Raw genomic sequence first — 23,262 nt, forward strand, 5'->3', positions numbered from 1 at the left:
TCTGCATACCACCGCGCAGACGAAGGACCAGGTGAAGGGTAGACTCCTTCTGAATGTTGTAGTCGGAGAGGGTGCGACCGTCCTCCAGTTGCTTACCAGCGAAGATCAGACGTTGCTGGTCGGGGGGGATGCCCTCCTTGTCCTGAATCTTGGACTTGACATTATCGATGGTGTCGCTGGACTCGACCTCAAGGGTGATGGTCTTGCCAGTGAGAGTCTTGACGACTAGAGAACGATCAGTAGGTGCAGGCTGAGAAAAGCGGTGTGAGATACATACAGATCTGCATACCACCACGCAGGCGGAGAACCAGGTGAAGGGTGGACTCCTTCTGGATGTTGTAGTCGGAAAGGGTGCGGCCGTCCTCCAGCTGCTTGCCGGCGAAGATCAGGCGCTGCTGGTCAGGGGGAATGCCCTCCTTGTCCTGGATCTTGGACTTGACGTTGTCGATGGTATCGCTCGACTCGACCTCAAGGGTGATGGTCTTGCCGGTGACTGAATCAGCGGGTTAGTGACTTGCATGTGACATGGCGACACTCTGGCGACGGACGGGAGTCGCCATCGCGACCCTCAGATGGCGACAGCTAGAGAGGATACTCACGGGTCTTGACGAAGATCTGCATGATGATGGCGTGACCGCGGTGAATAGATGGACGGTGATGGAAAGGGGCAAAGCGGGAAACGAGGATATCGCGAAGCGGGTGGAAGAGTAGGAAGTGGGAAGTGAAAGAGGGGGTGAGGTTTTAAGTACGACCACGGAAGAGGGGGGCGAGGGCCCTTAGTCAGACGAGGCAGTGACCAGCGATGGGAACTTGCTAGAAGATGCCGGGGGGCCGGATGAGTCAAGGAGAGGAACAGGTCATTGACGCCACCGGCAGTCTGGTACCTTCCGGAGACATTCTACATGGGGTTTAGAGGATTTCTTTAAGTACGTCAAAAGTCGACTTCCAGAGCCAGTGCTACTAGCAGAATTTACACGGATTTTCCGCCTACGGGTTATCCAACGGCTCAGCCTTCCCCATCTCCTCTGGACGATGCGTGGCTGGGGGCGATGACGTTACTGGGCTTATCGCAAAAAGAGGGGGTGGGCCGGGTCTTTCCTGGAGGGAGACCAGAGGCCCAGTCGACTCCGTCGCGCCGCAGCCAGTCACGACGGCCGGACACCGACTAGCGCCATCACGGTACCCAGTGATGTGCCGGGAGCGCGGGCGGTGAGTGCATACTATGTATAGCCGCCGGCTAATCGGGTCAGGTGACTCCCGGGTTCGGCAGGTCCTCAAGGATCGGCAGCACTATGGCATTCTGACTTTGCACAGGCGAGTACCCCAAGAGAAAAACTACGACGAAGACAGTAGCAGGGAAAAAAAAGTTAAAATACTTTGAACAGTTAATTGGTCAAAGGATATATAAACACGCAGGGCGCAATGAGAATTCCACCCGTCTCGGACGCCACTTCCCTCGGCACTCCGGTTCCAATAAACAAGTGAAATGCAAACAAAAAGAATGCGACAAGACTGGACCACGCCTAGTCTACGCTTTTCCATGGCACAACCTCTCCCGACCGAGGAGAGGGTAGTCATTCAGCAAAAGACTGGCCAGGTGCTGTCACAAACGAAAGCAAATATCGGCCGTACACAGTCATAACGTTCGTGATCCTCAATCATCGCTAGAAAGCTATGCGAGCAAGGTATAACCACAAAGACAGTAGAAAAACACAATAAACACGAATAGATCCAAGACAATAGCGACATCAAAGAGAAAGGATTGATCAAAGAAAGACGGTTCCAAAGGAACCTCACGTGTGATGCTAAGACACAAGAGAAAAAACACAGGCAGGTCGGATCTCGCTAGGAGAGACACCGCAGAGAGGGTTGTTCGTAAAGAGCGGGGGAGACGCGCTCGCGCATCGTCACGACCGGTTGGTGGGAAATGGAAAATTTTTTTTCTTCATCGAGGGCATGGCGTGGGGCAAAACTGAACAAGTTGACGGAAAACATCGCTAGGCAGCACTCGTGGGGAGAAAACAATAGTCGTGGGTGAACATCATCGTTATCATGCGCATGCGCATCGTATGGTCGTCTCTAGTTGGCGCGAATAACAAGACGGGAAACAAATTTGTTGGAGAGGCAATCGAAATCGTCGCGGTTGAATTTGGAGCCGGTACGGCCACGGAGGTAGCTTTCTGGAAGGAGTTAGCATCAAATCACATTCAGCCAACACGCGGGATGTTTGCTTACCGTGTTGCTCGACATGTTGGCGGACCTCGGTCATAGTGTTGCACACATCCGGGTTGGAGTACAGCAGGTGATGGTGCTTCTGCGAGTCCCACTCGGTGAACGGGGGCAGCTTCTGGGAGATAGCCTGGAACAGACCGACAATGACACCAACGGGAGTGGTCTCCATATCGGTGCAGAACTTGTCGACGGCCGACTGATCCGGAGTACGGTAGTGGCTGTCAAACTGCATCTCTTCCCAGACCGCCAGCAAGATAGAGGCGAGAATGAAAATGGTCGGCCAGTTCTTCAGCTTGTCTCCGCTGTACACACTCGAGTACAACGCCGAAAGCTCCTCCAGGACATCCTTCTGAAGCTCTCGCCACATGCCCGCCATGGCGCACTTGATCTGGAAGTTGATCATGACAGGAGCCATGATCTTACCACGGAACTTGGAGCCCGGCTCCTGGATCTTGCCCATAAATCCGTCTTCATCGCCCAGTCCTTCAACCATGGTGACGTGGAGAGTCAGGTTGTAGGCGATGATCAGCTTGAGGGCCTTGCGGATGACGGGCAGCTTCGTCCGGTAGTAGTAGCGGAAGGCGGTCTTGAGCATCTGGGTGAGGAACGGGGTGCCTTCGAAGTAATCGTCCACGAACTTTTCAAAGGTGCCGTTGCCGTCGATATGTCGGTCCAGATAGTCAGACAGCATAGCGTGCGAGATGCCCTCCATGCCAGCGGAGAGTTTGGCGGTCTCGACTTCGTATTGTGTCGGCTCGCGGTGCAATGTCTCGACCCAGTCGATGGTAAAGCACTGCTCGTCACGGACGTAGACCTCGCGAGCGGTGATGGGGAGGATTTGGCCGTAGCCGTGGGTAATGAACAGAGTGCGCTCCTGGTCCGAAAACCCCTTGATGTTGCCGACTGAGAAACCCATGGAGATGTGTCGCTCGTAGTCTGCCCGCCAGTCCTTCATGAAATACCCGATTTCCTTAATGTCGATGCGGGTGCACGGCACCTGCCACAGACGAGCGTGCGACGGCTGGCAGCCGGCACACGGCTCGCCTTTATCACACGTCTTTTTAAGGAACTTGCACCGCAGGCACGCCCGCAGCTTCCGGATCTCGCTGGCTTGCTTGCGCTGGTCCGGCTTGAGAGGACCCTTCCGCTTGCCCACCCGCTTCTCGGTCTCGGGCTTGCCGGTCTGCGATTGCTTGCGGACCTTGGTCTCGGCCGTTTTGGCCGCAATAGGGCTCTTCCTCGAGGGTTTCCGACTGGGCGGCGAGGCCGACGAATGAGAGCCAGAAGAGCGACTGGGAGAGGTGGACTTCTTGATGGGGACAGGAATCGGACGGACCATGGCGGTGCTGGGGCTGACGGCTGACGGGGAGCGCGAACCCGGGGATGACCGCTCGAGGCGGACGATCGAGCTGCTGGTTGGTGAGGTACCGGCCAGGCTGACGGCGGCATTGGGGTGGTTGTACGGCAAGTCCATGTTGGTTTCCGAGCTGGGAGAGTTGATGGGGTTGGCAATATCGACGAAGCTACCATAAGACGTTGAGTAGGATGATTCGGAGAGACTGCGGTCGTGCAATGTCTGGGTGGGGTTGACGAAAATGCCCTGCTCGGGGAAACTGAAGTCGAGGGAGCGGCGGTGGTCGACGGTGCTCCAGCCATTATCGCTGCTGGACAGGGAACGAACCTCCAGGTAGGTATCGGTAGGCGAGCTGCTCTCCAGAACCGGGTGCGGGGCGTAGGATGAGACATCCGGCAGCCCGCTGGGGAATCCCATCAAATCGGTATGGAAATCATGGTAGGTGAATGGCACCATGCTACTGGTGTCGACCGGGGCGGAGAGGGGTAGGTGATAGGATCCATCGAGCAGACCACCACTCATCTGGCCCTGGGGCCCGGCCATGAGATCCACCGGGGAGGACTGAATGGCCATGCCATAGCTGGCGGTGGTGAACTGGGGCGCTGACGACGGGTCCTCGGGCGAATATGGTAATTGTTGGTGGTGGTGAGGGGTCTGAAGCTGTTGGAATTGCCAGTCGACCATGAGGCTCGGGTCCTGGGCCACCGACTGTTCCAGGGGGTGACCGCTGGTTTGAAGGGGCGAGAGATCGTGGGCGTCGTCTGACCGTGGGGGGTTCTGGTCAACGGGGACGGGCCAGGGCTGCTGGAGATAGCCTCTGGAGTCGTAGTCGACGATGAGGCCGTCGCTGGATAAATCGACATTGGACATGGCGTCGTGGTGATGCCAATAACGTGGGAAAGGCAGGGAGAAGAAGGGAGGGAAGGGCCAGCCTGGATGAAAAGGCCTTCTTCAGCGTGAGTGACACAGCCATGGGGGAGAAGAGGGTGAGGCGGTGGGGGGGACAAAGCAGCGGTGAGCGAGATGCGCTAGGGGAAATCGTGTGGAGTGGCCTCTGGGCGGGTGGGCACGCCATTGGGCCGTACTGCCACGCGGGGGCTTTCATTCCTCGATTTTGAGAGGAGTCTGCTTGCATTCCCCCTCTTGTGCAGGGCGAGGCCAGTCGGAGCGCAGTGCGATCGCTAGTCTGGTCCCATGACGGCGCATTGGCGGAATGCGGCCTGGGTCGCTGAGATTCTTATTCTGGTCATCACCTTAAGTTAATTTCATGGAGAAGACTGTTCTATTTTCTGTGCACTACAATGTAGGAGGGCTATCTCGTGCTGCCGTGCTGCCGTGCTGCTGTGTTGACAATTTGCTCTTTCCGTTCTGAGAGGAAGTGAACCGTGGCGAGATCACGGGAGACGGCACGGGAGATCAGTGGAGACCAAATGCGTGGCAATAACAACGCCAGCACAGTCCGTGCATGCGGCCGATCTGACACCCGATCGTGAGGCCAATCATTCTTCCCAGCGTGAATCCTATCAGGGTTCTTCCTGGCTCCTCATGGCCGGTGGGGGCCATGCACGACTCGCTCAACATTTCAAGTGAGTACATACTCCAGGCCGAGGCGGGACGTGGGCAGGGATATGACGATCCCTGCGAAGCATCTCCTCCTCATAGAGGTTCGTCGAGGCCCAAGTGCCTGGCTTGCAAGCATAATGCAAGATCCTGCCACTGCTGCCAGCAGTCCTGGGTCTTCGGGATCACGCCGTCATCGACAGGTCAACTCTGGGGAGGCTTGGACCACATGCACGCAAGCAGCAAGGAGTTCCTGAGCCACTGCACGACGGCGATGGCCATGGCCATGACACCAGCCACCGTCGTGTGCAGGAGCGGCGTGCAGGAGCGGATGCAGGCGCAAAAATTGGATTGATCACATCACTGCAGACGACATCGTGGTGGGTGGAGTTGACATGCGTCGGAGGATTCAGTACGGCACGCTGTCATTGCAGGTGGGCGACTCGACCTGCTCAGAGATTATCAGAGAGAACAGTAGAGGGGTCCGCTGTGGGCCATTGTTGGTGGATGTTTCAACGCTGTCACTGCACATCAGCTACTGTACTGCTGTCTGTACTGCTGTGCGGGAGGAAGACAAAGAACCCCGCGAGAAAAGTGGGGGGAACAATGTCAACGTCAATCAATTCTGCCGCCCTCGATTCACGAATTGCACGCAGAGCCATTGTGCCCAGCGCCACAACTACGTTCTTTGTTGTGTTGTTATACATATACCAATATCTTAGAGTACTCTCCCTCACTGATTTCTACGAGGTAAATTCACATGCCCACGGTCGCGGGGAAACGACGCAAAGTCCGCTTCCCGCTCGCGCATCTCAAAACTGCACCCCTCGCCACCCAGCACCAGCAGCAGCAGCAGCGGCACAAACCGAAGCGCCCGGGCAAACCCTCGACCGGGGAATCCTTGAGCGGGAAGATGGCCAGCCCAGCGAGGCGCATCCCAGCGCTCTTCACGCAGCCGCCGCCCATCCGCGACCCGCTCGTGACAGAGACTATCGATCTGCAGGATGCAACGATGAACAAGTGCCTGCCCTTCCTAAAGGGCGTCGCCGACTCCCAACCCGGCCCCTTCAATGCATGCGGTGTCCCTGCGCTCCAGCGCGACGATCACATCGCCTATCTCTATGATTCCTTGGAAGATTATCCCGCCGGCTTTGTGGCCATGGATGCGAGCCGACCGTGGATGGTCTACTGGGCTTTGGCTGGGTTGACGCTTTTGGGGGAGAGTGTGAGTCGGGTGAATCAACGGTATGCTATTTCTCTACAGAACTGCCATTCCTTTTTTTTTTTTCTTTTTCTTCTATTGTGATCGGCACTATTGTCTTTTCTTCCACTTGCTTTTTCGGACACGAGCAATAATCCAGACACCATGAAACAATATTAATATTTTGCCCAGGGTCATGACATCGCTACGGCCCATGCAGAACCGCACGGGTGGCTTCGGTGGCGGACACGGCCAAACATCACATCTCGCTAGTAGCTATGCAGCCATTCTCTCGCTCGCCATGGTCGGGACGCCGGACGCATTCGCATTGGTCGATCGGCAGGCAATGTGAGTTGTCATTCGACAGGGTTTTGCCCGAGCTCGTTCTAACATATTGTCTGCAGGTGGCGATGGCTGGGCCGATTGAAGCAGGCTGATGGGGGGTTTCGTGTTTGCGAAGGCGGGGAAGAGGACGTGCGGTAGGTCCAGCTTGAGCTCGCGTATGCAGCGGAGCTTTGTTAAGTCAGTGCTAACCCGTCTAGGGGTGCGTACTGCGCGACGGTCATTATCTCATTGCTCGATCTGCCCCTGGCCCTGCCGCCCGACTCGGCGGCGAGAGAGGCCGGCTTTGAAAATCTCACCGACGGACTGGCCGAGTATCTATCGCGCTGTACGTCTTTTCACTGCTATCAGTTGCACTCACATTGACTGACATCCACAGGCCAATCCTTCGAAGGCGGCATATCTGGTAGCCCCGGCGTCGAGGCGCATGGAGCTTACGCTTTTTGCGCGTTGGCATGTCTTGCCATTCTGGGGCCGCCTGAGCAGACAATTGCCCGGTATGCCTCGACATAATTCGCATACGCAGCTGTCATATCTTAGGGTACTAACCTGCTGTGATATGCAGACACATGAATCTCCCCCTGTTGCTGTCATGGCTCTCCGCCCGCCAATACGCCCCAGAGGGCGGCTTCTCCGGCCGCACCAACAAACTCGTCGACGGCTGCTATAGCCACTGGGTAGGCGGATGCTGGCCCCTGCTGCAATCCGCACTAGACGGCAAACCGCAAGCCGACAAACCACCCACCACCGTTGGCAGTCTCTTCAGCCGCGAGGGATTGGCGAGGTATATCCTTTCGTGCTGCCAGCACCCGGTCGGCGGGCTCCGCGATAAGCCCGGGAAGTAAGTTGTGCCCAACACTTCCGGCGTTTGCGTTTGTACCGCAACCTTCGTCGTAGGAGAGGCTGACTTATATTTCAGACACGCGGATTCATACCACACCTGCTACGTCCTAACAGGACTAAGCGCAACACAACACGTACACTACCGCACAGACTCGAGTCCCTGCAGTCACAAGAACTTCGCCGCGGCTTTCTCGTGGCAGTTCACCCCCACGAATCCCGAGGAGGATGTCTTTGAAAAGTACGACCGACTGACGGCGTTTCACCCCCTTTTCGTCGTGCCGCACGACGCGGCGCGGAAGATGCGGCTCTGGTTTGAGGGGGAGCCTTTTGCGAATGATCAGGGCGAGTTTGACCCGGGTTTTGCGCCCTAGTGATGAAGGGCGTGACGGCAGTCAAAAGACCAACTGCATCGGGCGCGACTGAGATGCTTTGTACCCATTTAATACCCCGATGAAATGAAATGGAGATGTAGATTGTACTACTACTACTTGTACGTAACTGTCTGCGGCTCCGGGCAACCGGAGTGAGTGACGTGCAGGAGCGGCCATTGACCACTGAACTAATTGCTGGGCCGGGTTGACTCCCTGTTATGTACGGGATCGGAGGCCCATCCCAGCTCCGATTTCTTTGTTCGGCGTGGAAGCCACGAGTGCAGCTGGCGACACAAGGGAAGTGGATGTGCGACGTGGATTGGGTTTAATGAACGTGATTACCATCTACTATTGCTTTTACTTAGTGTGTAGTGTGTACAATACAGTACTACCTGTAGAATCGCTTTAAACTGGCACCCAATACCAGTATGTCTGGGAAGTAGACTCTCCCCCAACCTCTGTGAGTAGGAGTAAAACGGCCTGCACGCGTCCAAAGAAGGAAATGCCCCCTCGTCACCGATAGACTTGTACTGTCGTAGCTAATAATGATACCAAGCCCTGTGTGAAAGGTAGAGTAATAACCCCACCATGCCAACTCATCACGCATCGAGTAACTCTGTTTCTCCGGAAATACCTATGGCCAGTTCTGCACGACACACTGCCAAGGCCAATTATACCGGATTCTGCAGCGCGCCTCGAGATGCGGCAAATTCTGCGTTTACACATTTACCTGGGTATAGTACCTTAGGGTAACTCGGGAGGGGGGAAAGAGGTACTGCGGGCGGGGTAGCTCACTCACTCATCCTTTCCCGGGTTACTTGTATAGCTGGGAATCCTACCCTAAACATTCTGGATAAAACAATACCGTTAACACCCAACCTACAATCCCATGAGCGATCGAGCAATACTTTCAGAACGTTGGCCAGGGCGCGAGGGTAATGTTTAGTCTCCGGTCGATCGGCAAATTGCAGGCGGGGGAATCCGAAGCCCACACCCCGGCAGCGCCCTCGACTGGCAAACAGCCATGCCAGCGCATCGTGCTTTGCTTAACCCACCGGCGCCGATTCGGTTCCCGGCCAGAGTAACACTTTGCTTTCAATTTCGCACTTTGCGTTGCGTTGCTCCAAGGCCCGGCTTATGACTTGAATAGGTACATGCTGTCAGTAGGTGAGGTTTTTTCTGTGGCAATGGTTGTACACCCTGTAGTTGGTTATTGTTTGTACAGTGGTGAGGTGTACTTCATTGAGATTCGACAATTCGATCCTCTGTCAGTGTACTATCGAATCGCACATGTACGCGACCCGGTTTCTTTCAGTGCGTATCGGAATCGCAAAGTTTACCTTTTACCCGTCTGAGACAAAGCGATTTGTACCTGTGGCAGGTACCTTGACGGATCCACCTACTATTACAGTTCATCCATGAATCCATGATGTTATTTCTGTACAGTAGTCGCTCTAGACCGATTCCCATCTTGTAAAACCCAGTACCCTAGGATAGTGAATTAGCGCCGCGATGTGTTATTTTCTCAGAACCGGATGATTCAACCTTCCCCGTTGAGGTTTCTGCAGCGCATGAGAGTTTTCTTTATGTATCCCAATTTCACTTTCGCGCCTACACCTCCGGAATTGAAGTACTCGGTACCACTGGCATTTGCCTCTGTGCGCTGTCTCGATTGCAACCGTCCATGCCTTGTCCCCCCTGCCCACTTTGAATTTACGATGCGCTCTCTCCCTACCCTTGGCTCCCCTACCTATGGTACTACTGCTAGGAATGATAGCCCATTGATTGACGGAATCCTGGTATTCGCCGCCGAGGTACCGAGTACACCCTGGATGACAACACATTGAAGATGCCCCACCCGATTCCCCTGATAAAAACTGAAGGAAAAATTAATTTTGAAAGAATTGAGTACTCCGCGAAACGTATTTTCGGTCGTACGCACCGTATTTTCCGTGGGTTCTTTTGTTACCCTTGCACCATCCTTAAGCCTGCGTTCTCATCTTCTTCTCCCTCTCCTGCTCGCTCTTCTTCCTCTTGAGTCTAGACCACGCCCCCGGCGATAACAAAACACACAAAGAAGCTGAATCCTGACTCTGGTTGTTTGGGAGGACAACAGTCAGACTCACCCAATCGACGTCGACCGTGACGGGTTCACTGCTACACTTTGAGCAGTGGGGTCCGACAACGTTGGGCATCACCATCCGCATATCTGCCACGATTTGAATAGCTACGTCCGCTCAGCCCTACCCGAGCCAATTCAATGCTGTCCTAGCCGCTACTGCAAAATCGACAGTGGCAACGCCGCTTCCCGCGTGGCTGTGTTTTCATTCGGCTAGCCGAGATGTACTATATTCTTTACCTTGCAAGTATGTGTTCCTGCATCTCGCCTCGTCTTGCCTTGCCTCCTACCGGTGGAGCCGGTATGAGGCGGGTTTGTTTTGAGACATTCCTGCCTGGATGTCTGTGGTGCTTGTCAAGTTTGCACAATGACGGAGACCATTGCCGCCAAACCACAAATGAAATGACGAAACTAACAGCTGATTAGGCCTCTGCCGCCGCCGCCGCTGGCCAGAACCCTCCTACGAAGCCTACAACACACCTGCAGGGTACACCTGCGTCGTCCGGGTAAACAACCGCGAGTACCAGACCGACGCGGTATACGGCAGCGAGACTTTGGCGCGCGAAAGCGCCGCCATGCGCGCGTACCTCATCTGCCGCAATTTCTCGGTGAATGACGGCATGTATCCTGTCGGTCATGATCATGGCGGCGTCGTGCAGGGGATTCCTGTTGCCATTGGGACGGGGAGGAAGAGCAGTCGTGATGATTCAGATACTTCTACTGAGGGGAGTTGGAGTGGAAGTGGTGGGAGTTGGAGTGGGGGAGTTCGCCGGAAAGGATGGTTGGGGTTCAGAGGGAGGGGAAGATTAGTTTGAGAGTTGGGGGGGGAGAGGGTTTGATTCGGATTGCCCAAGTGGTGGTGGGTGGTGGAGGGGGTTATGATGATGATTTATGACTATGACTTATGATGCTGCACGTTTTGGCTATTTTTGGAGATAGATGAAAAGGTTCGGCTCAATGCTGATTTTGATTGGACTTGATTGAACTCGATTTGATGAATATTTGGATAGATGGATTGATGAGTTCGAAGACTCAATACTTGAAGTTTTGTGATTTGTCTGCATGTGGTGATCAGCGATTGATTATTGTGATTGTGTGGTCATTTGATTCAGATGTTACGAATACTCTTCCGATGAAATCTTGGTTTTATGCTAATGTCTGCTTTTCGGATAGATGGTGTAGAGACAGAGAATCTATGGAGATGGTGGTTGAAGATGGTTGGAGAAGCCATTCTTGCTCTGAACGTGATGGTATAGGTGTCGAAGGCCGTAGGTCAGCTGACTGATGTTCACAGATGGACTCAGCTTTGGTGCTTTAATATAGGGGAAGCACCGTTTACAAGTGTAATAGGATGATCAACTGTGTGTATCAAATGTTCGAATTTATATTATCCTCCATCACACGGTGACTGTTTCGAGTTCTCACACAGCTTGAGCGATCTCACAATAGCACAATTGTTTGCCTGGAATATGATGATGAAGTCAGCTGATGACTTTTATCACTGTTATCTACCTTATCGCATCACCGGCGTGGTGGCAGCCATGGTAATAACTTCGCTAGCTGTTGCAACCCATCACAATACCTTCAACCTTAGTTGTTCTTGAAGAACTACAAACTCCCCACGACAAACCTATTTCAACGGTGCTCTTAACAAATCACCTCCACCCATCAACGATCGCATCGGCACCGGCAGCCAATACTGTTTGGACACAGTCTCCGTCGACAACCGCACATCGAACAGAACTGCCAAGAACCGCCTCCAACGCAGTTCATATCGCGGCGCCTGCCGATCTTAGCCACGGTGGGTCCGACAAAGATTTCCTCTTCGGGCCTAGCGTTCCCTGATAGACCGCAGCAAAGATCCCTACTTCACCACCTCCAAACAATCTGAGAGGGTCATCCAACGATGGCGTTCGAGTCAGTGCTCGATGGCTTAGAACCGGCCAGTCATATCATCCCTGATGCCTAGGTTTGATGGTTCTGAAGTGCAATCAAGTGTGGGGAAACCGCCGTTGCCAGGACCAGCTTGAGACATATAAGGTAGTGCTTCCCGACCAGATTGCAATTCCATTCAACCCCTCTACATCGAACGATCTCTTCTTTAGTCTCTTTATTGGAATTTTACTTGAACCAGTTCATCATGGGCGACTACGAACCCGAACGCGTCCTCTCTGCTCCGGCATCCATGTGCAAGGACCCGCTGAACATCTCCAACGAGACCAGCGGCGTCCTCTACCACCAGCTCCGCCAGAAACCGCTCAACATCGTCGGCGGAAAGGGAAGCTACCTCATTTCCGACGAAGGCCTCGAGATTCTCGACGCCACCTGCGGCGCGGCAGTGTCCTGTCTGGGTCACAGCGATAAGCGCGTGCACGAGGCTATCATGGACCAGCTGCAGAAGATCCCGTACTGCTATTCGCTCTATTTTACGAATAGCGCTGCGGAGAATCTGTCCAGGATCCTGGTTGAGTCTACGGGTGGGAAGATGTCGAGGGTGTTCATTTCGAGTTCGGGTTTGTCTACTCCATCTTCTACGATGCTCAGACCTCCAGGAGAGCAATGCTAATGCTGAATTCGAATTAGGCACGGAAGCCGTCGAGGCATCCGTCAAAATGGCAATGCAGTATTTCAGGGAACTTCCAACCCCTCAACCGCAAAGGGTAAAGTTCATCTCGCGCAAGCAGTCTTATCACGGTAATACCCTCGGTTCACTGGCGGTGGGACACCATGTTGCGCGTAGGGCGATTTACGAGAGTATCCTGACGAAGAACGTTACTCATGTCTCGCAATGTTATCCCTACCGCGATATGAAAGCCGGCGAGAGTGTGGAGGCGTATATTGGTCGACTGGCGATGGAATTGGAAGATGAGTTCCAGAGGCTGGGGCCTGATACTGTTTGTGCTTTTGTCGCGGAGACGATGGCTGGTGCTGTGAGTATAACATTCCTACGAATAGTCAGGTTATGGCTGACACGAGCAGACACTAGGATGCCAGCCCGCACTCCCGGGCTACCTCAAAGCCATGAAAGAAGTCTGCGAGCGCCACGGCGCACTCTTCATCCTGGACGAAGTCATGTCTGGCATGGGACGGACGGGGACTCTACATGCCTGGGAGCAGGAGGGTGTTGTGCCAGATCTCCAGACTATCGCCAAGGGTCTGGGGGCCGGGTATGCTCCCATTGCCGGTCTTCTCGTCAATAAGCGTGTCGTCGATACTTTGACACGTGGTACGGGTGCCTTCGCTCATAGTCAGACGTACCAGGGTCACCCTGTTTCCTGCGCAGCTGCGTACAAGGTGCAGCAGATTATTCAGGAGGATAATCTCCTGCCAAATGTGAGGGTTATGGGCGAGTATCTTGGTTCGCTTCTTCGTGAGAAGTTGGGTGGACACCCTCATGTTGGAGATATTCGGGGGAGGGGACTTTTCTGGGCTGTAAGTGGTTCTTCGCCTATATTTTGAATTGCTGCTGATATTTTCTAGATGGAGTTTGTACGAAACAGAGAGACGAAGGAGTCGTATCCGCCTTCGCAGAAGATTGCGTGGACTTTGCATACGACTGGTCTCAAGCCTCAGCATGCTATCTCACTTATGCCTGGCAATGGTGGTGCAGATGGTGTTAATGGGGATCATATTTGTTTGGCGCCGCCGTATAATACTACCAAGGAGGAGATTGAGATGATTGTTGAGCGGACTGTCAATGTTATTCAGGAGGTTTTGGGATGAGGTGGATCGGACATCAACTCTTATTGAATACAAGCCTGTCGTTTGCACGAAGTCTAGTCTAGTAAAACAATTCTCTGTTGAGCAACCGAATTCGGGATTGCGAATATAACTAGCCTCCACAATATAGTCCATGTGATCAAGAAGCAAATCGAACAACATAAGGACAAGGCTCCTCCCCGAATCCCGCAATACTGTTCTCCTGGACCTTATTGACCCGATCGTTGGGCGCATTCCACATCCGATCGCCAGAGTCCCTGTTATACCTGGATCAGCTTCAAAGGCCCTCACGGTGCAAGTAAGCTCGACTCACATCATAAGTCCAACATGATGAATACTCTCACTATCGCTGCAGTCACACTCGCCTCCAAAAAAGACGGCATCACCCGCTTTGCGCTGGGAATACGGGTATTTCCTGCATCCAATGAGCCTCTTACATCTAATCTGGGCAGGTGTCATTTTGGTAGTGGAAGTACATACTTATATCCCAAAGTTTCTTCAGACGCACAGTACATAGAGGACGTCACCCGAAGGCCCTCAGTAAACAAATCCCGACCGGTTACTTTGCAGACGGCCCAGCAGACTAGGCCGGAGCAGTCGTAGCCTGTATCGCCGTATTCGTAGGGCGGTTGGTCGTGCGTCGGTCCGCTGCAGGAGCCGCCGCCCCAGGCGTAGGGTATGCCTTTGGCTGTCATTGCTGTTGAAAGGATTTTTGCGCCCACGTCTGCGGTTGTGTTGGTGTGGGGGATTGCGAGGGTGGTGGTGGTTAGGGTGGTTAAGAGGGTGGCGGTGGAGAGTTTCATTTTGAAGAAGTCAGGTTTGTGTTGGTGTTCGATAGTTGAATTGTTTTGCTCGTGCAATGTGTTGGATGTATCGTGAGGTTGGTGGCAGTCGCCGAGATATTTATGTCTCCAGTCACACCTAGAAGATATCGGTAAAGTGGTCGTGTAGGACACTTTGTTGCCAAGATATGTAACATCGTGTTCATATTTAGCAAGGTAAGGATATACATAAGCACGAAGGGGCAAAATAATCGTCTGAATAACCCAGCCCAGGTACCCTAGAGAACAAGACTGTATTGGCCAAGCAGCTCCGAGTGTCGTCAGGATCGATCTCTTTCCCGTCGTCAGAGAATACGACAGGGCAAATGCAAGAACCAATAATAGTTTACGAGGTGCGACACATGTTGAGCAGGTCCATCTCTTGATGTGTAGTAAAAGCAGGAATAAACATGGGTCCGTTGGAAGAGCTGTGACGATCGCATCTCAATGTTGAATCAAGGGGGTTTGAATACGAGAAGTGGAGGTCGAGATCTTCACCTGTAATCGGGGGGCGGAATTGCCATCTTAGAGTTGGAGATCGCCAGTCGTATTCTGACTATTTTTGGAATTGAATCTGTCGATGTTTTCTGGACCTTCTACCGGTTGAGTCTGAAAATGGAGGAAACTGCGCAATACTCCCAAAATCCATCAACCTCGACGTCATATGTATATTGAGCTCGAAACCAGCTTCGGGGTAATCATAATACACAATCGACTTGCTGTATTAGGAGAATTCCTTTGCCTTCAAATATATTCCCTACCTTACCTAGTGTGCTTTAGTCGGCACTTGAATCACGAGTTGGAAGCTCTCAAGTATACTTCTCGGTATCATGTGATCGGACTTGCGGATAGTGGGGGAACCGCGGGATCCAATCCCCACTGCTTATATTGCGATTCCACATCTCCTGCATATCCCACTTGATCTGCTGCTCTTCATCGTGTGAGCGGAATGCCCCGTGGGGAGCATTTCACCCGATCGCGTACCGGTACGAGTCCCATGCAGACTCGCCCACGATCTCTACTGACCCGACTCGCAGGATGTCTCCAGTGCCGAAAGAAGCACAACAAATGTGATGAACAGAAGCCAGAATGCTCTTTCTGCGCTACCCGGGAGCTGGATTGCCAGTATCCCTCCGGACTGAAATGGGTGCGCCGTGCACAGCCTACACTATCGAGGCATCGACCTCGCAGAGATGTGGTCAAGCCCGATAGTGCTGGGCTGCTCAACAGGCCTCTTTCCATCTTTCCCAATGCTTTGTTTCAATCTGATGAGGAGAAACTTGCATGGGAGTACTGTACGTGCTTGTCTATCCATAGGCATCGATCAACATTAACACCCTACTGCCAGACATGAGGATGGTATCCTCCAACGTCCCTGCCCTGGACGGACCCGACAATCCATACCGCCACCTCTCATGGACCGCCTTATCCTCACCAGTCCTCCTCGACACAATCGTCTGCATAGCCACAGAGCACATGCTAAACTTCGGCCTTGGAAGCGTGTCAACAGCAGCGCACCGCCAACAGCGAATGCTACGAACCATAGGACAAAATCTCCGACTCATCGAAGCAGGGAATGGCCGTGAAACGCTGGCAAGAAGCGTCGCACCAGCAAGCAACCGCGACCATGAAGCATTACTCACGGCAGTCGTCCTACAGGGAGTCGTCGTCGCCCAGTCGGAAGACGGAGTCCTCGAACCTCACATCAAATGCGCCTCGTACCTCATGGAGACGCTTGACTACTTCCGTCAAATTCCACACAGTGCCCTTACCCGGATGGCGGTGCAACGGTTTGCCATGGTCGACGTGATGTTGGCGATCGCCCGACAACGACGACCATATGCCCCTAACAACTTTATCTTGCACCAACCCGATTCGGCGCGGTGGGACATGACTGAGCCTTCCTTCCACGGGATGACGGGCTGTCCTCAGCCGTTAATGTGCTTCCTTGCGTGCATCGCCCATCTCGCATGTGACGTAGAAGAAAAATTGGAGCAGCGCGCGTCTATCAGCGATATCCTGACACAGGCATATCGGCTCGAGAACGATCTTCGTTCCTGGGGCTCCCCCTTATACGGGGATGGCCCTCGTGGGAGACTATGAACGGCCTCCACTGGACATTCTGACCGAATGCTTCTACTGGACCGCCCACCTTCTACTGGCGCGGCGCGTCTTCCGAGATCCAACTCGCTGTCGCCGCGTCCAACATCTCACGCAGACCTGTTTCGGCCTCATGGACCGTCTTTCAACCGGCTGTGGTCCTGACTCGTCTTTGCCACAGCCTTTCTATCTCGCTGCCCGGGAGGCAGTGACGTTGGAAGACCGGGCATGGGTGCGACAGAAGCATCAGTCGATGACCGAGTACTATCGGGAGCAGCAGCGCAACATGGCCATGCGACTCACCGAGCGGGTGTGGAAAATCACAGATGAATTGCAATTGGCGAATCCAGTTGAAGTGCACCCTAATCAAGCAGTGTCGAGTGCGGATAGGCAGATCAAAACCCTGGACGAGGGATCCTGTCTGTTCATATTTTGACTGGTACAGCGTTTCTAAATATATCTCGGGTGGCGATGGTGTTGCAGTGGAGCAGCAGAGAATGAAGTGAAAATAAGCTTGCATGACAATGTCATTATCTCATTGTTGCAGACTCAATACCTGTTTCTAGTGATACATAGGTCACTCAATGGCATCTTTACACTCTACTGTACACCAGTGTCCTGCAACATAGGTACTACTGCCAAAGTACTAGACCTGCCAAGCAAGAACCGGCGCTAGTCTTTACTCGGCAGGCGACCAGAACAGAAAGGATTCCCACGATTCCCACTCCCACCCGCTCGGAATTGTGGATTCAACTCTGTTTCCCACGAACAGACCCCTTGGTAGTGCCGGAAGGACCTGGTCTGGACTGTGCGGCGGCAAAAAGGGTGCCACAACGTAATTTTTTCTTGTTCCTGGCCCGGACCAGAAAATCAGCCGACCAAGCTACATCCGAGGCCACAACCCAAGACTGCTCGAAGACTCTTGATCGGATGTGACGGAAGACGCGACGGCGCACGGAGGCTCGACTGTGACGTGCGCAGGCAGAACAAGCCAAGTTTGATGCAGGCTGTTCTCGGTCCGATCGGGCCAATGGGACCTAGCAGCGACACGCACGGAACCCAAAGTACTTGTACACTACGAGTTGAGGCACTGGTCTGGGGAGATGTCAAACGGTGGCAGTGAGGAGAGTGTGTTACCCGCAGTCCGGGACTGAACTTGTCCAACCAAGTCTGGAATGACCTGTCATGCAGCCCACGCCAATCATAACGAGTGCCAGGGCGGGTACCTGAATGTGTCCCTCTTGTCCGCACACTCGGGGCACCGTGGGCCAGCAGTCAGGTGTACGCTCATTGGCCCACAATCCACAGAGGGGCCCTTGGCAACCGTGGGAAAACCAGCGGTGGCGCCCAGCGGAGCCGTGGCTGACGCATTCTCGAATCAGGAGCTTGCAGGACCCAGCAGAAGGGCATCACGCTGGACGGTGTGTGCGAAACGAGGAGGGGAAAACGCGAGGCGAAGAGGGGGGTTTCGATAGAGTGATGTGGCATACTCCGTCGAGATGGAGGGGACTTACGACTTGCAGTGTATCCGGGTCTCCGGCGTCTCGAGCCGGTGTTTCAGAACCCCGCGGATCTCATGTGCTGGATGCCGTTCGGGCGGCACTTGGTGACGATCAGGCCTGGATGGTCGAAACGGAGGGATGGGGTCGTCTCGTTCTGGTTCTCGGGACGCCACCGTGCCCGCTGGCATCTGCCATCAGTGCCTCGCACGAGGGACGGCCATTCCTCGACGGGTTTGGGTTTGGGTCTGGCTGATCCATGTCCCTCCGTGACACCGGTGGAGTGGGACAGGTCCGCTGTGCGATCTGGCGCCCAGTTGCGAGCAAGGAGGACGCATGCGAAGGCGACTTGTCCAGTGTCGGGGCCCCCGTGGATGGTGGGAGCGAATGCAAGCTGGATGCAGGGGCCGAACCAGGCCAACAGAGCCAGAGCAGATCGTCAACAACAGTAGACAGTAGACCAGACGACAAGACCAGACGACGAGATCAAGAATTCGCCACGAACCGGCTCGACCGCAAATCGACGATGAATAGTTCCCGCCCCACGAGTGTAGTCTAGGGCCTCGGGGACTGCAGTTCGGACGAGGACACTACAGAACATAGTCGTGGAGTCCCGCCGGGCCCTCCGCCTGAGTCAGCATCTCCTGATCTCGTCCCTCTTCGTCTGTCGCTCTCGTTCTCTTCCTCGTCTCCATCCCGTTCTTTTCTTTTGCCGACCAGGTCGTTCGTTTCACTCTTTCAACGGCGACCGTACCGCTCTTTCTATCCTTTCCCCAACCCCACCCTCCTTTCGCTTCACTCGAACCGGTTTCCCTCGCTCCCAACCGCGAAGGCCCCGTTTCTCATCCCGTTGATCGATTCAACCAGGCCTTGCGATCCCAACTCTCCGACCTTCAGTCCCTTCCCCCGACCAGGTCGATCGCTGGAATCAATTGCCCTTCTTTTTTGCTGCATAGGCCAGCCTTTTTATTTTTCCCCATCCACCTTCCTTTGCACGGGACGCTTCTGCGACGCGCCCTTACCACCCAACCCCTCGGTTTCTGTCCAGCATCGAACACGATTCGATCCGCCTCCCAGAGCCCCCTTTCATTCATTTGAACTATCCTCTCGCGCTTGACGCTGCTTCGAGAGACTAGGTTTTGGAAAGACTTTTGCGTCATTTCTACCACATCCCCAACTTGTCGGCCGGATCGTCACGCATCGAACCTTTTACCCTTTTCCATTCCAATTTCTATACGGCAACCGGAAGCAAATACGAACAGGAACATTCCACCCTGCGATTGTGAATAAGTGAATTGGCATATCCTCTGTGACCAATACAGTTGCATCGCCCCAAATGTCTTCAATGACAGAAACACCCGATCTGGGCGCGCACACCGCGGCCTCCTCTTCCTCGCCCCCGAACTCCACCCCGTCCCCGTCGACCTCGAGTGCGACCACCGCCAATTCCGCCTCGGCCTCGCGCCGCGCGCCGCGCAAGAGCACTTTGACGCAGCAGCAGAAGAATAACAAGCGCCAACGCGCAACTCAGGATCAGTTGGTCACTCTGGAGGTCGAGTTTAACAAGAACCCGACCCCGACTGCTGCGACAAGGGAACGGATTGCATCGGACATTAACATGACCGAGCGGTCAGTACAAATTTGGTTTCAGAACCGGTAAGTTCAAGGCGCTTGCGTCGCTAGCCCCAGAAATCCCTCAGGGGCATATATTAACCTGTTCCAAAGTCGCGCGAAAATTAAGATGCTTGCGAAGAAGAGCATTGAGACTGGCGAAGGCTGCGATTCGATCCCCGAGTCAATGCGCCATTACCTTGCGATGCAGTTCGATCCCACCAAGCCCGGAACCCGCGATCCCTTTGGCCGTTCAGCAGGATACGGAGGAGCCCCGAGCATGTATGCGAATGAGACTAACCCATCTGGCAAAGTTGGTGCGTATTTTCCCCGGACTCAAATCTCAATGCGACCACTAACAAATCGCTTCTAGTCATTTCGCACTTTACCTGCCGTTCCTTGACCATTGGTAACTGGCGACGTATTGGCCAGAATGCCATGGACCTAGTGGTTTTTTATTCTCCTGACAAGGCCTGCATGACATACTACATCAACAACGACTCCGCCGGCTACAAGATCGAGTACCCCTTCGCCCATATCAAGAACATCACATTAGAGACTGGAGACCCGAACCCTGGACCAAACGGCGCGCCGCCTCGCCCTGGCGGATTAGTGGTGGAACTCAACCGGCCACCGATGTTTTACATGGATTCCTCCAACTCTGGAGGGTTCTACCAATGCGGTGATTTCACTGAGGAGCAACAAGCCAGCCAGATCATGGTCCACCATCTGGGGGGCCATCCCAAGGTTTTGAGTGTCCAGCTCGCGAAGCTTGTCTCATTGGAGTCGTTCCAGAACCGTTTGGCGTACAACGGCAACAATAGCTTCGCCGTGCCCGCCCCACCCGCAGCCCCTACTGCGATGTCCCCCCCCTTCATCCAGCGCCCCGCCTCCCAGCCCAACCACTACGCCGCCCCAACCCCTTACTTGGGACTCTACCAGGACAATGGCCACTTGGGTTTCAATATGCCCGCTGCTGCTCGCGGACACAAGCGTCAGCGCAGTCGATCTGTTCCCGCGGCCGTCGATATTTCCGCCTTGCAGGCCCCCATGCCTCCGTTCCACATGCCGCAGACCCCCGCGCCCTTCAACCACACTGACCACGGCATCTATGCGCCCGTGCCACAGTCTGCGCACGGGCACGCTCTGCCGACCGATTTGCGCATCGAGACCGAGGGATACGGACTGGACTTCCGACCAAACCCAATGTCTGCGACGACCGCGGCTTCGCCATCCGACTTCGCCAGCCCATCAATGTTCAGCAGCGCTGCTCAGGGAGAGTCGACACCAGTAGCCAGCATGCCTCCTCAATTCAATGTTTCCTACGTGTCTGGAGGAGGTCCTTCCGATACGTCCACCGTGGGCTCGCATGCGCCGTCACCTTACTCTGGTGTCAGCCCAGCCGACCCCATGATTGCCAACCACTCTCCTCCCTTGTCGAACATGTCCCACGCTTCATCGGACATGTATGGATTCGCACATGACCAACAATCAGGCTTTGTCGAGGACGGACTTTCGATGAACGACATGTACCCCAAGCATAACGTGAACTACACCGTTTCGCACGATGCCCCCAGCTTCGAACTCCCGATGCACGGCATGCCTGGTCACGCCTCACCGGCGCTGGGCGACTACTCCCATGGCATGGTGAACCTCGACGAGATCAACTCTCAAGGTTTGCCGACAGGGTCTTGAACGCGGAGCTACGAAAACGAAGAACCTCTGTGCTGAAGAGATTGCGACTTTTTATTTCCCTTTTTTCATGTTTCACGGCCTTTGGAGTGCTTGCGGCGCTTGTGTTGATGGGTTCTTGGTTCCACCTCGGAGGTATTCCTTGTTGTCTGGGTCTGGGTCGAGCTGGCGCAAATGCGAATTGGCGCCAACGTCTGGCTTGGACAACGCGTCACGCTGGCGATGGCCGGGAAAGCAATTCCGACTGGACTTGTTGCTGTTTCTGTTTGCGTGACAATATATCCATTCTGTCTTCTGCGTTGTTGTATTAATACCCTTTCCATTCTGGGGCCGGTCCTAAGCGAGTTTTTTTTTTCCTGCTTTTTTCTTCGAGATTTGTTTACATGCCTTTCTCATGACTCATAGATTCCTGGATGTCCCGGTTGAATCTTTGAGTATTTGGTGAATCTTTTTGGATTCCTTTTTTTTTCTTCCCCGGCCAGCAAATTCAATTTGTTTTCTTCTTCGCCTTGATTTGCAGACCGGGCTTCAAGTTCTTTACGTGGTTATGCCAAACAGACCGACTTGGACGGCGACTCCCCCCTTGAATTTTCTTTTTTTCATGTCTGAGCTTTTATTTTAAGGGGGCATATCCGAATGTTCCCATTACCTTCGAGAAGGTTCTATGAGGACTTTTGAATAGCATCCCCCTTGTGTTTGTGATGGGTCTTTTTCGACCTGGGACTGGAGTCTGTCTGCGCGCATGAACTGTCCTGTCGGCACCTGTTTGTGTCTGACGTGAATAACCGGCGTTGCCTCTGGCTTTGACTCGGGAGAGTTGAGATATTCTCTGTCCGGTCTGCTAGATGCTGGAAGATAGCGCTGGTATTGACGGTACAGCTGTGGGAGGTTGATGCTAGGATCCGAATCTACTTTTTTTTTCTGTCAGGCATTTGAATTTTGTCCAGTGTAGAGGGTTTTAAGCTTCTAGTGTCTTGTGTAGTGTGGAAGACAGTACGACTAAGCAGTATACTTGTAGTCTTGGTGAAAGTGTCTTATACCTTGCGAATTTTGAGTTGATATGGGTGCTGACTCGTAGTGTGGCAAAGTAGCCTTGCTGTTCACAAGTGTTGATTCTGTGAGTGGAAAATGAAGAAAAAGAGAATTTAGTTGAAGCAAAGACAGTTTACAAGGTCAGCTTGCAAGACTTGATATTCAGGAGCGGATTTGGACAAATTCACATCGAGGATTTGGGTGAATACTTAGGATATAAGAGCATGTACCCCATGCCCTCTAAACACTTTTCAATCTTTGAACTTGTAAAATTCATTCGAATCTGAAGATTTCGAAGACGAGGGACTGTATCGGGAATATAAAAAGCCAATTTCTCGCAAATCAGAACTTCCACTTCCATCCATCTCTTCGATATACCCCACGGTCGTCTTTCGCCCCCAGTAGGACTATACAAGAGCAAATCGGAACTTGCACTGTTCATCCTAACCTCGAAATCCCCACCCAAGTCTACCCTTACCGCGTCACCGCATCAGGTGTTTCTCAGTGGAGAGTGACACGGGGATCACTCGTCACTCGCGGAGTGGCCAATGACTCTGCTTTTACTAACACGCATGCTTCGCAAATTACCGTCCCGTTCTCCTCATCCTGGAACAGCAGTGTGTTCGTACTGGCTGTGGTTTCATTGTCCCGATATGCTGAGGTCCGCACCGTTCGGTCTTCACTTACCGTACTTCGGGATAGGTCAATGGACGTTTTGGTACTAACGAAATCACTGGCGCGCCTGGATATTGCTCGTGCAGATAT

The 23,262-nt window shown here is 53.7% G+C and overlaps 7 protein-coding genes across 7 annotated transcripts; 5 read left to right on the forward strand and 2 right to left on the reverse strand.

Moving 5' to 3' along the window:
* Positions 1-2,079: 2,079 nt before the first annotated feature.
* Positions 2,080-4,456, reverse strand: N7532_008930 (Zn(II)2Cys6 transcription factor domain-containing protein; the record flags this gene model as incomplete). The annotated part of the gene is made up of 2 exons (XM_056621421.1): positions 2,080-2,180; positions 2,236-4,456. 2 exons carry the CDS (start codon positions 4,454-4,456, stop codon positions 2,080-2,082), a joined length of 2,322 nt encoding a protein of 773 aa, XP_056472227.1.
* A 1,450-nt stretch (positions 4,457-5,906) lies between these two features.
* N7532_008931 (CAAX farnesyltransferase subunit beta RAM1) lies at positions 5,907-7,903 on the forward strand (the record flags this gene model as incomplete). The annotated part of the gene is made up of 7 exons (XM_056621422.1): positions 5,907-6,391; positions 6,540-6,695; positions 6,752-6,826; positions 6,890-7,017; positions 7,069-7,186; positions 7,255-7,530; positions 7,609-7,903. 7 exons carry the CDS (start codon positions 5,907-5,909, stop codon positions 7,901-7,903), a joined length of 1,533 nt encoding a protein of 510 aa, XP_056472228.1.
* A 2,368-nt stretch (positions 7,904-10,271) lies between these two features.
* N7532_008932 (uncharacterized protein) lies at positions 10,272-11,340 on the forward strand (the record flags this gene model as incomplete). The annotated part of the gene is made up of 4 exons (XM_056621423.1): positions 10,272-10,323; positions 10,449-10,751; positions 11,196-11,272; positions 11,317-11,340. The coding sequence occupies 4 exons, from the start codon at positions 10,272-10,274 to the stop codon at positions 11,338-11,340; spliced, it is 456 nt and encodes a 151-aa protein (XP_056472229.1).
* Positions 11,341-12,162: 822 nt separating this feature from the next.
* N7532_008933 (uncharacterized protein) lies at positions 12,163-13,745 on the forward strand (the record flags this gene model as incomplete). Its single annotated transcript, XM_056621424.1, has 4 exons — positions 12,163-12,535; positions 12,606-12,952; positions 13,002-13,454; positions 13,503-13,745. 4 exons carry the CDS (start codon positions 12,163-12,165, stop codon positions 13,743-13,745), a joined length of 1,416 nt encoding a protein of 471 aa, XP_056472230.1.
* A 136-nt stretch (positions 13,746-13,881) lies between these two features.
* Positions 13,882-14,437, reverse strand: N7532_008934 (C40 family peptidase; the record flags this gene model as incomplete). The annotated part of the gene is made up of 3 exons (XM_056621425.1): positions 13,882-13,999; positions 14,056-14,157; positions 14,223-14,437. The coding sequence occupies 3 exons, from the start codon at positions 14,435-14,437 to the stop codon at positions 13,882-13,884; spliced, it is 435 nt and encodes a 144-aa protein (XP_056472231.1).
* A 1,174-nt stretch (positions 14,438-15,611) lies between these two features.
* On the forward strand, positions 15,612-17,099 carry N7532_008935 (Zn(II)2Cys6 transcription factor; the record flags this gene model as incomplete). The annotated part of the gene is made up of 3 exons (XM_056621426.1): positions 15,612-15,858; positions 15,912-16,566; positions 16,592-17,099. Coding segments are annotated over 3 exons (1,410 nt in total), but the record flags the coding sequence as incomplete, so codon positions are not given.
* A 2,399-nt stretch (positions 17,100-19,498) lies between these two features.
* On the forward strand, positions 19,499-21,468 carry N7532_008936 (homeobox domain-containing protein; the record flags this gene model as incomplete). The annotated part of the gene is made up of 3 exons (XM_056621427.1): positions 19,499-19,818; positions 19,888-20,090; positions 20,147-21,468. The coding sequence occupies 3 exons, from the start codon at positions 19,499-19,501 to the stop codon at positions 21,466-21,468; spliced, it is 1,845 nt and encodes a 614-aa protein (XP_056472233.1).
* Between the last annotated feature and the right edge of the window lie 1,794 nt (positions 21,469-23,262).

This window comes from Penicillium argentinense (genome assembly GCF_028826775.1).
Source record: "Penicillium argentinense strain IBT 30761 chromosome Unknown utg000009l_segment0_segment0, whole genome shotgun sequence".
NCBI lineage: Eukaryota > Fungi > Ascomycota > Eurotiomycetes > Eurotiales > Aspergillaceae > Penicillium > Penicillium argentinense.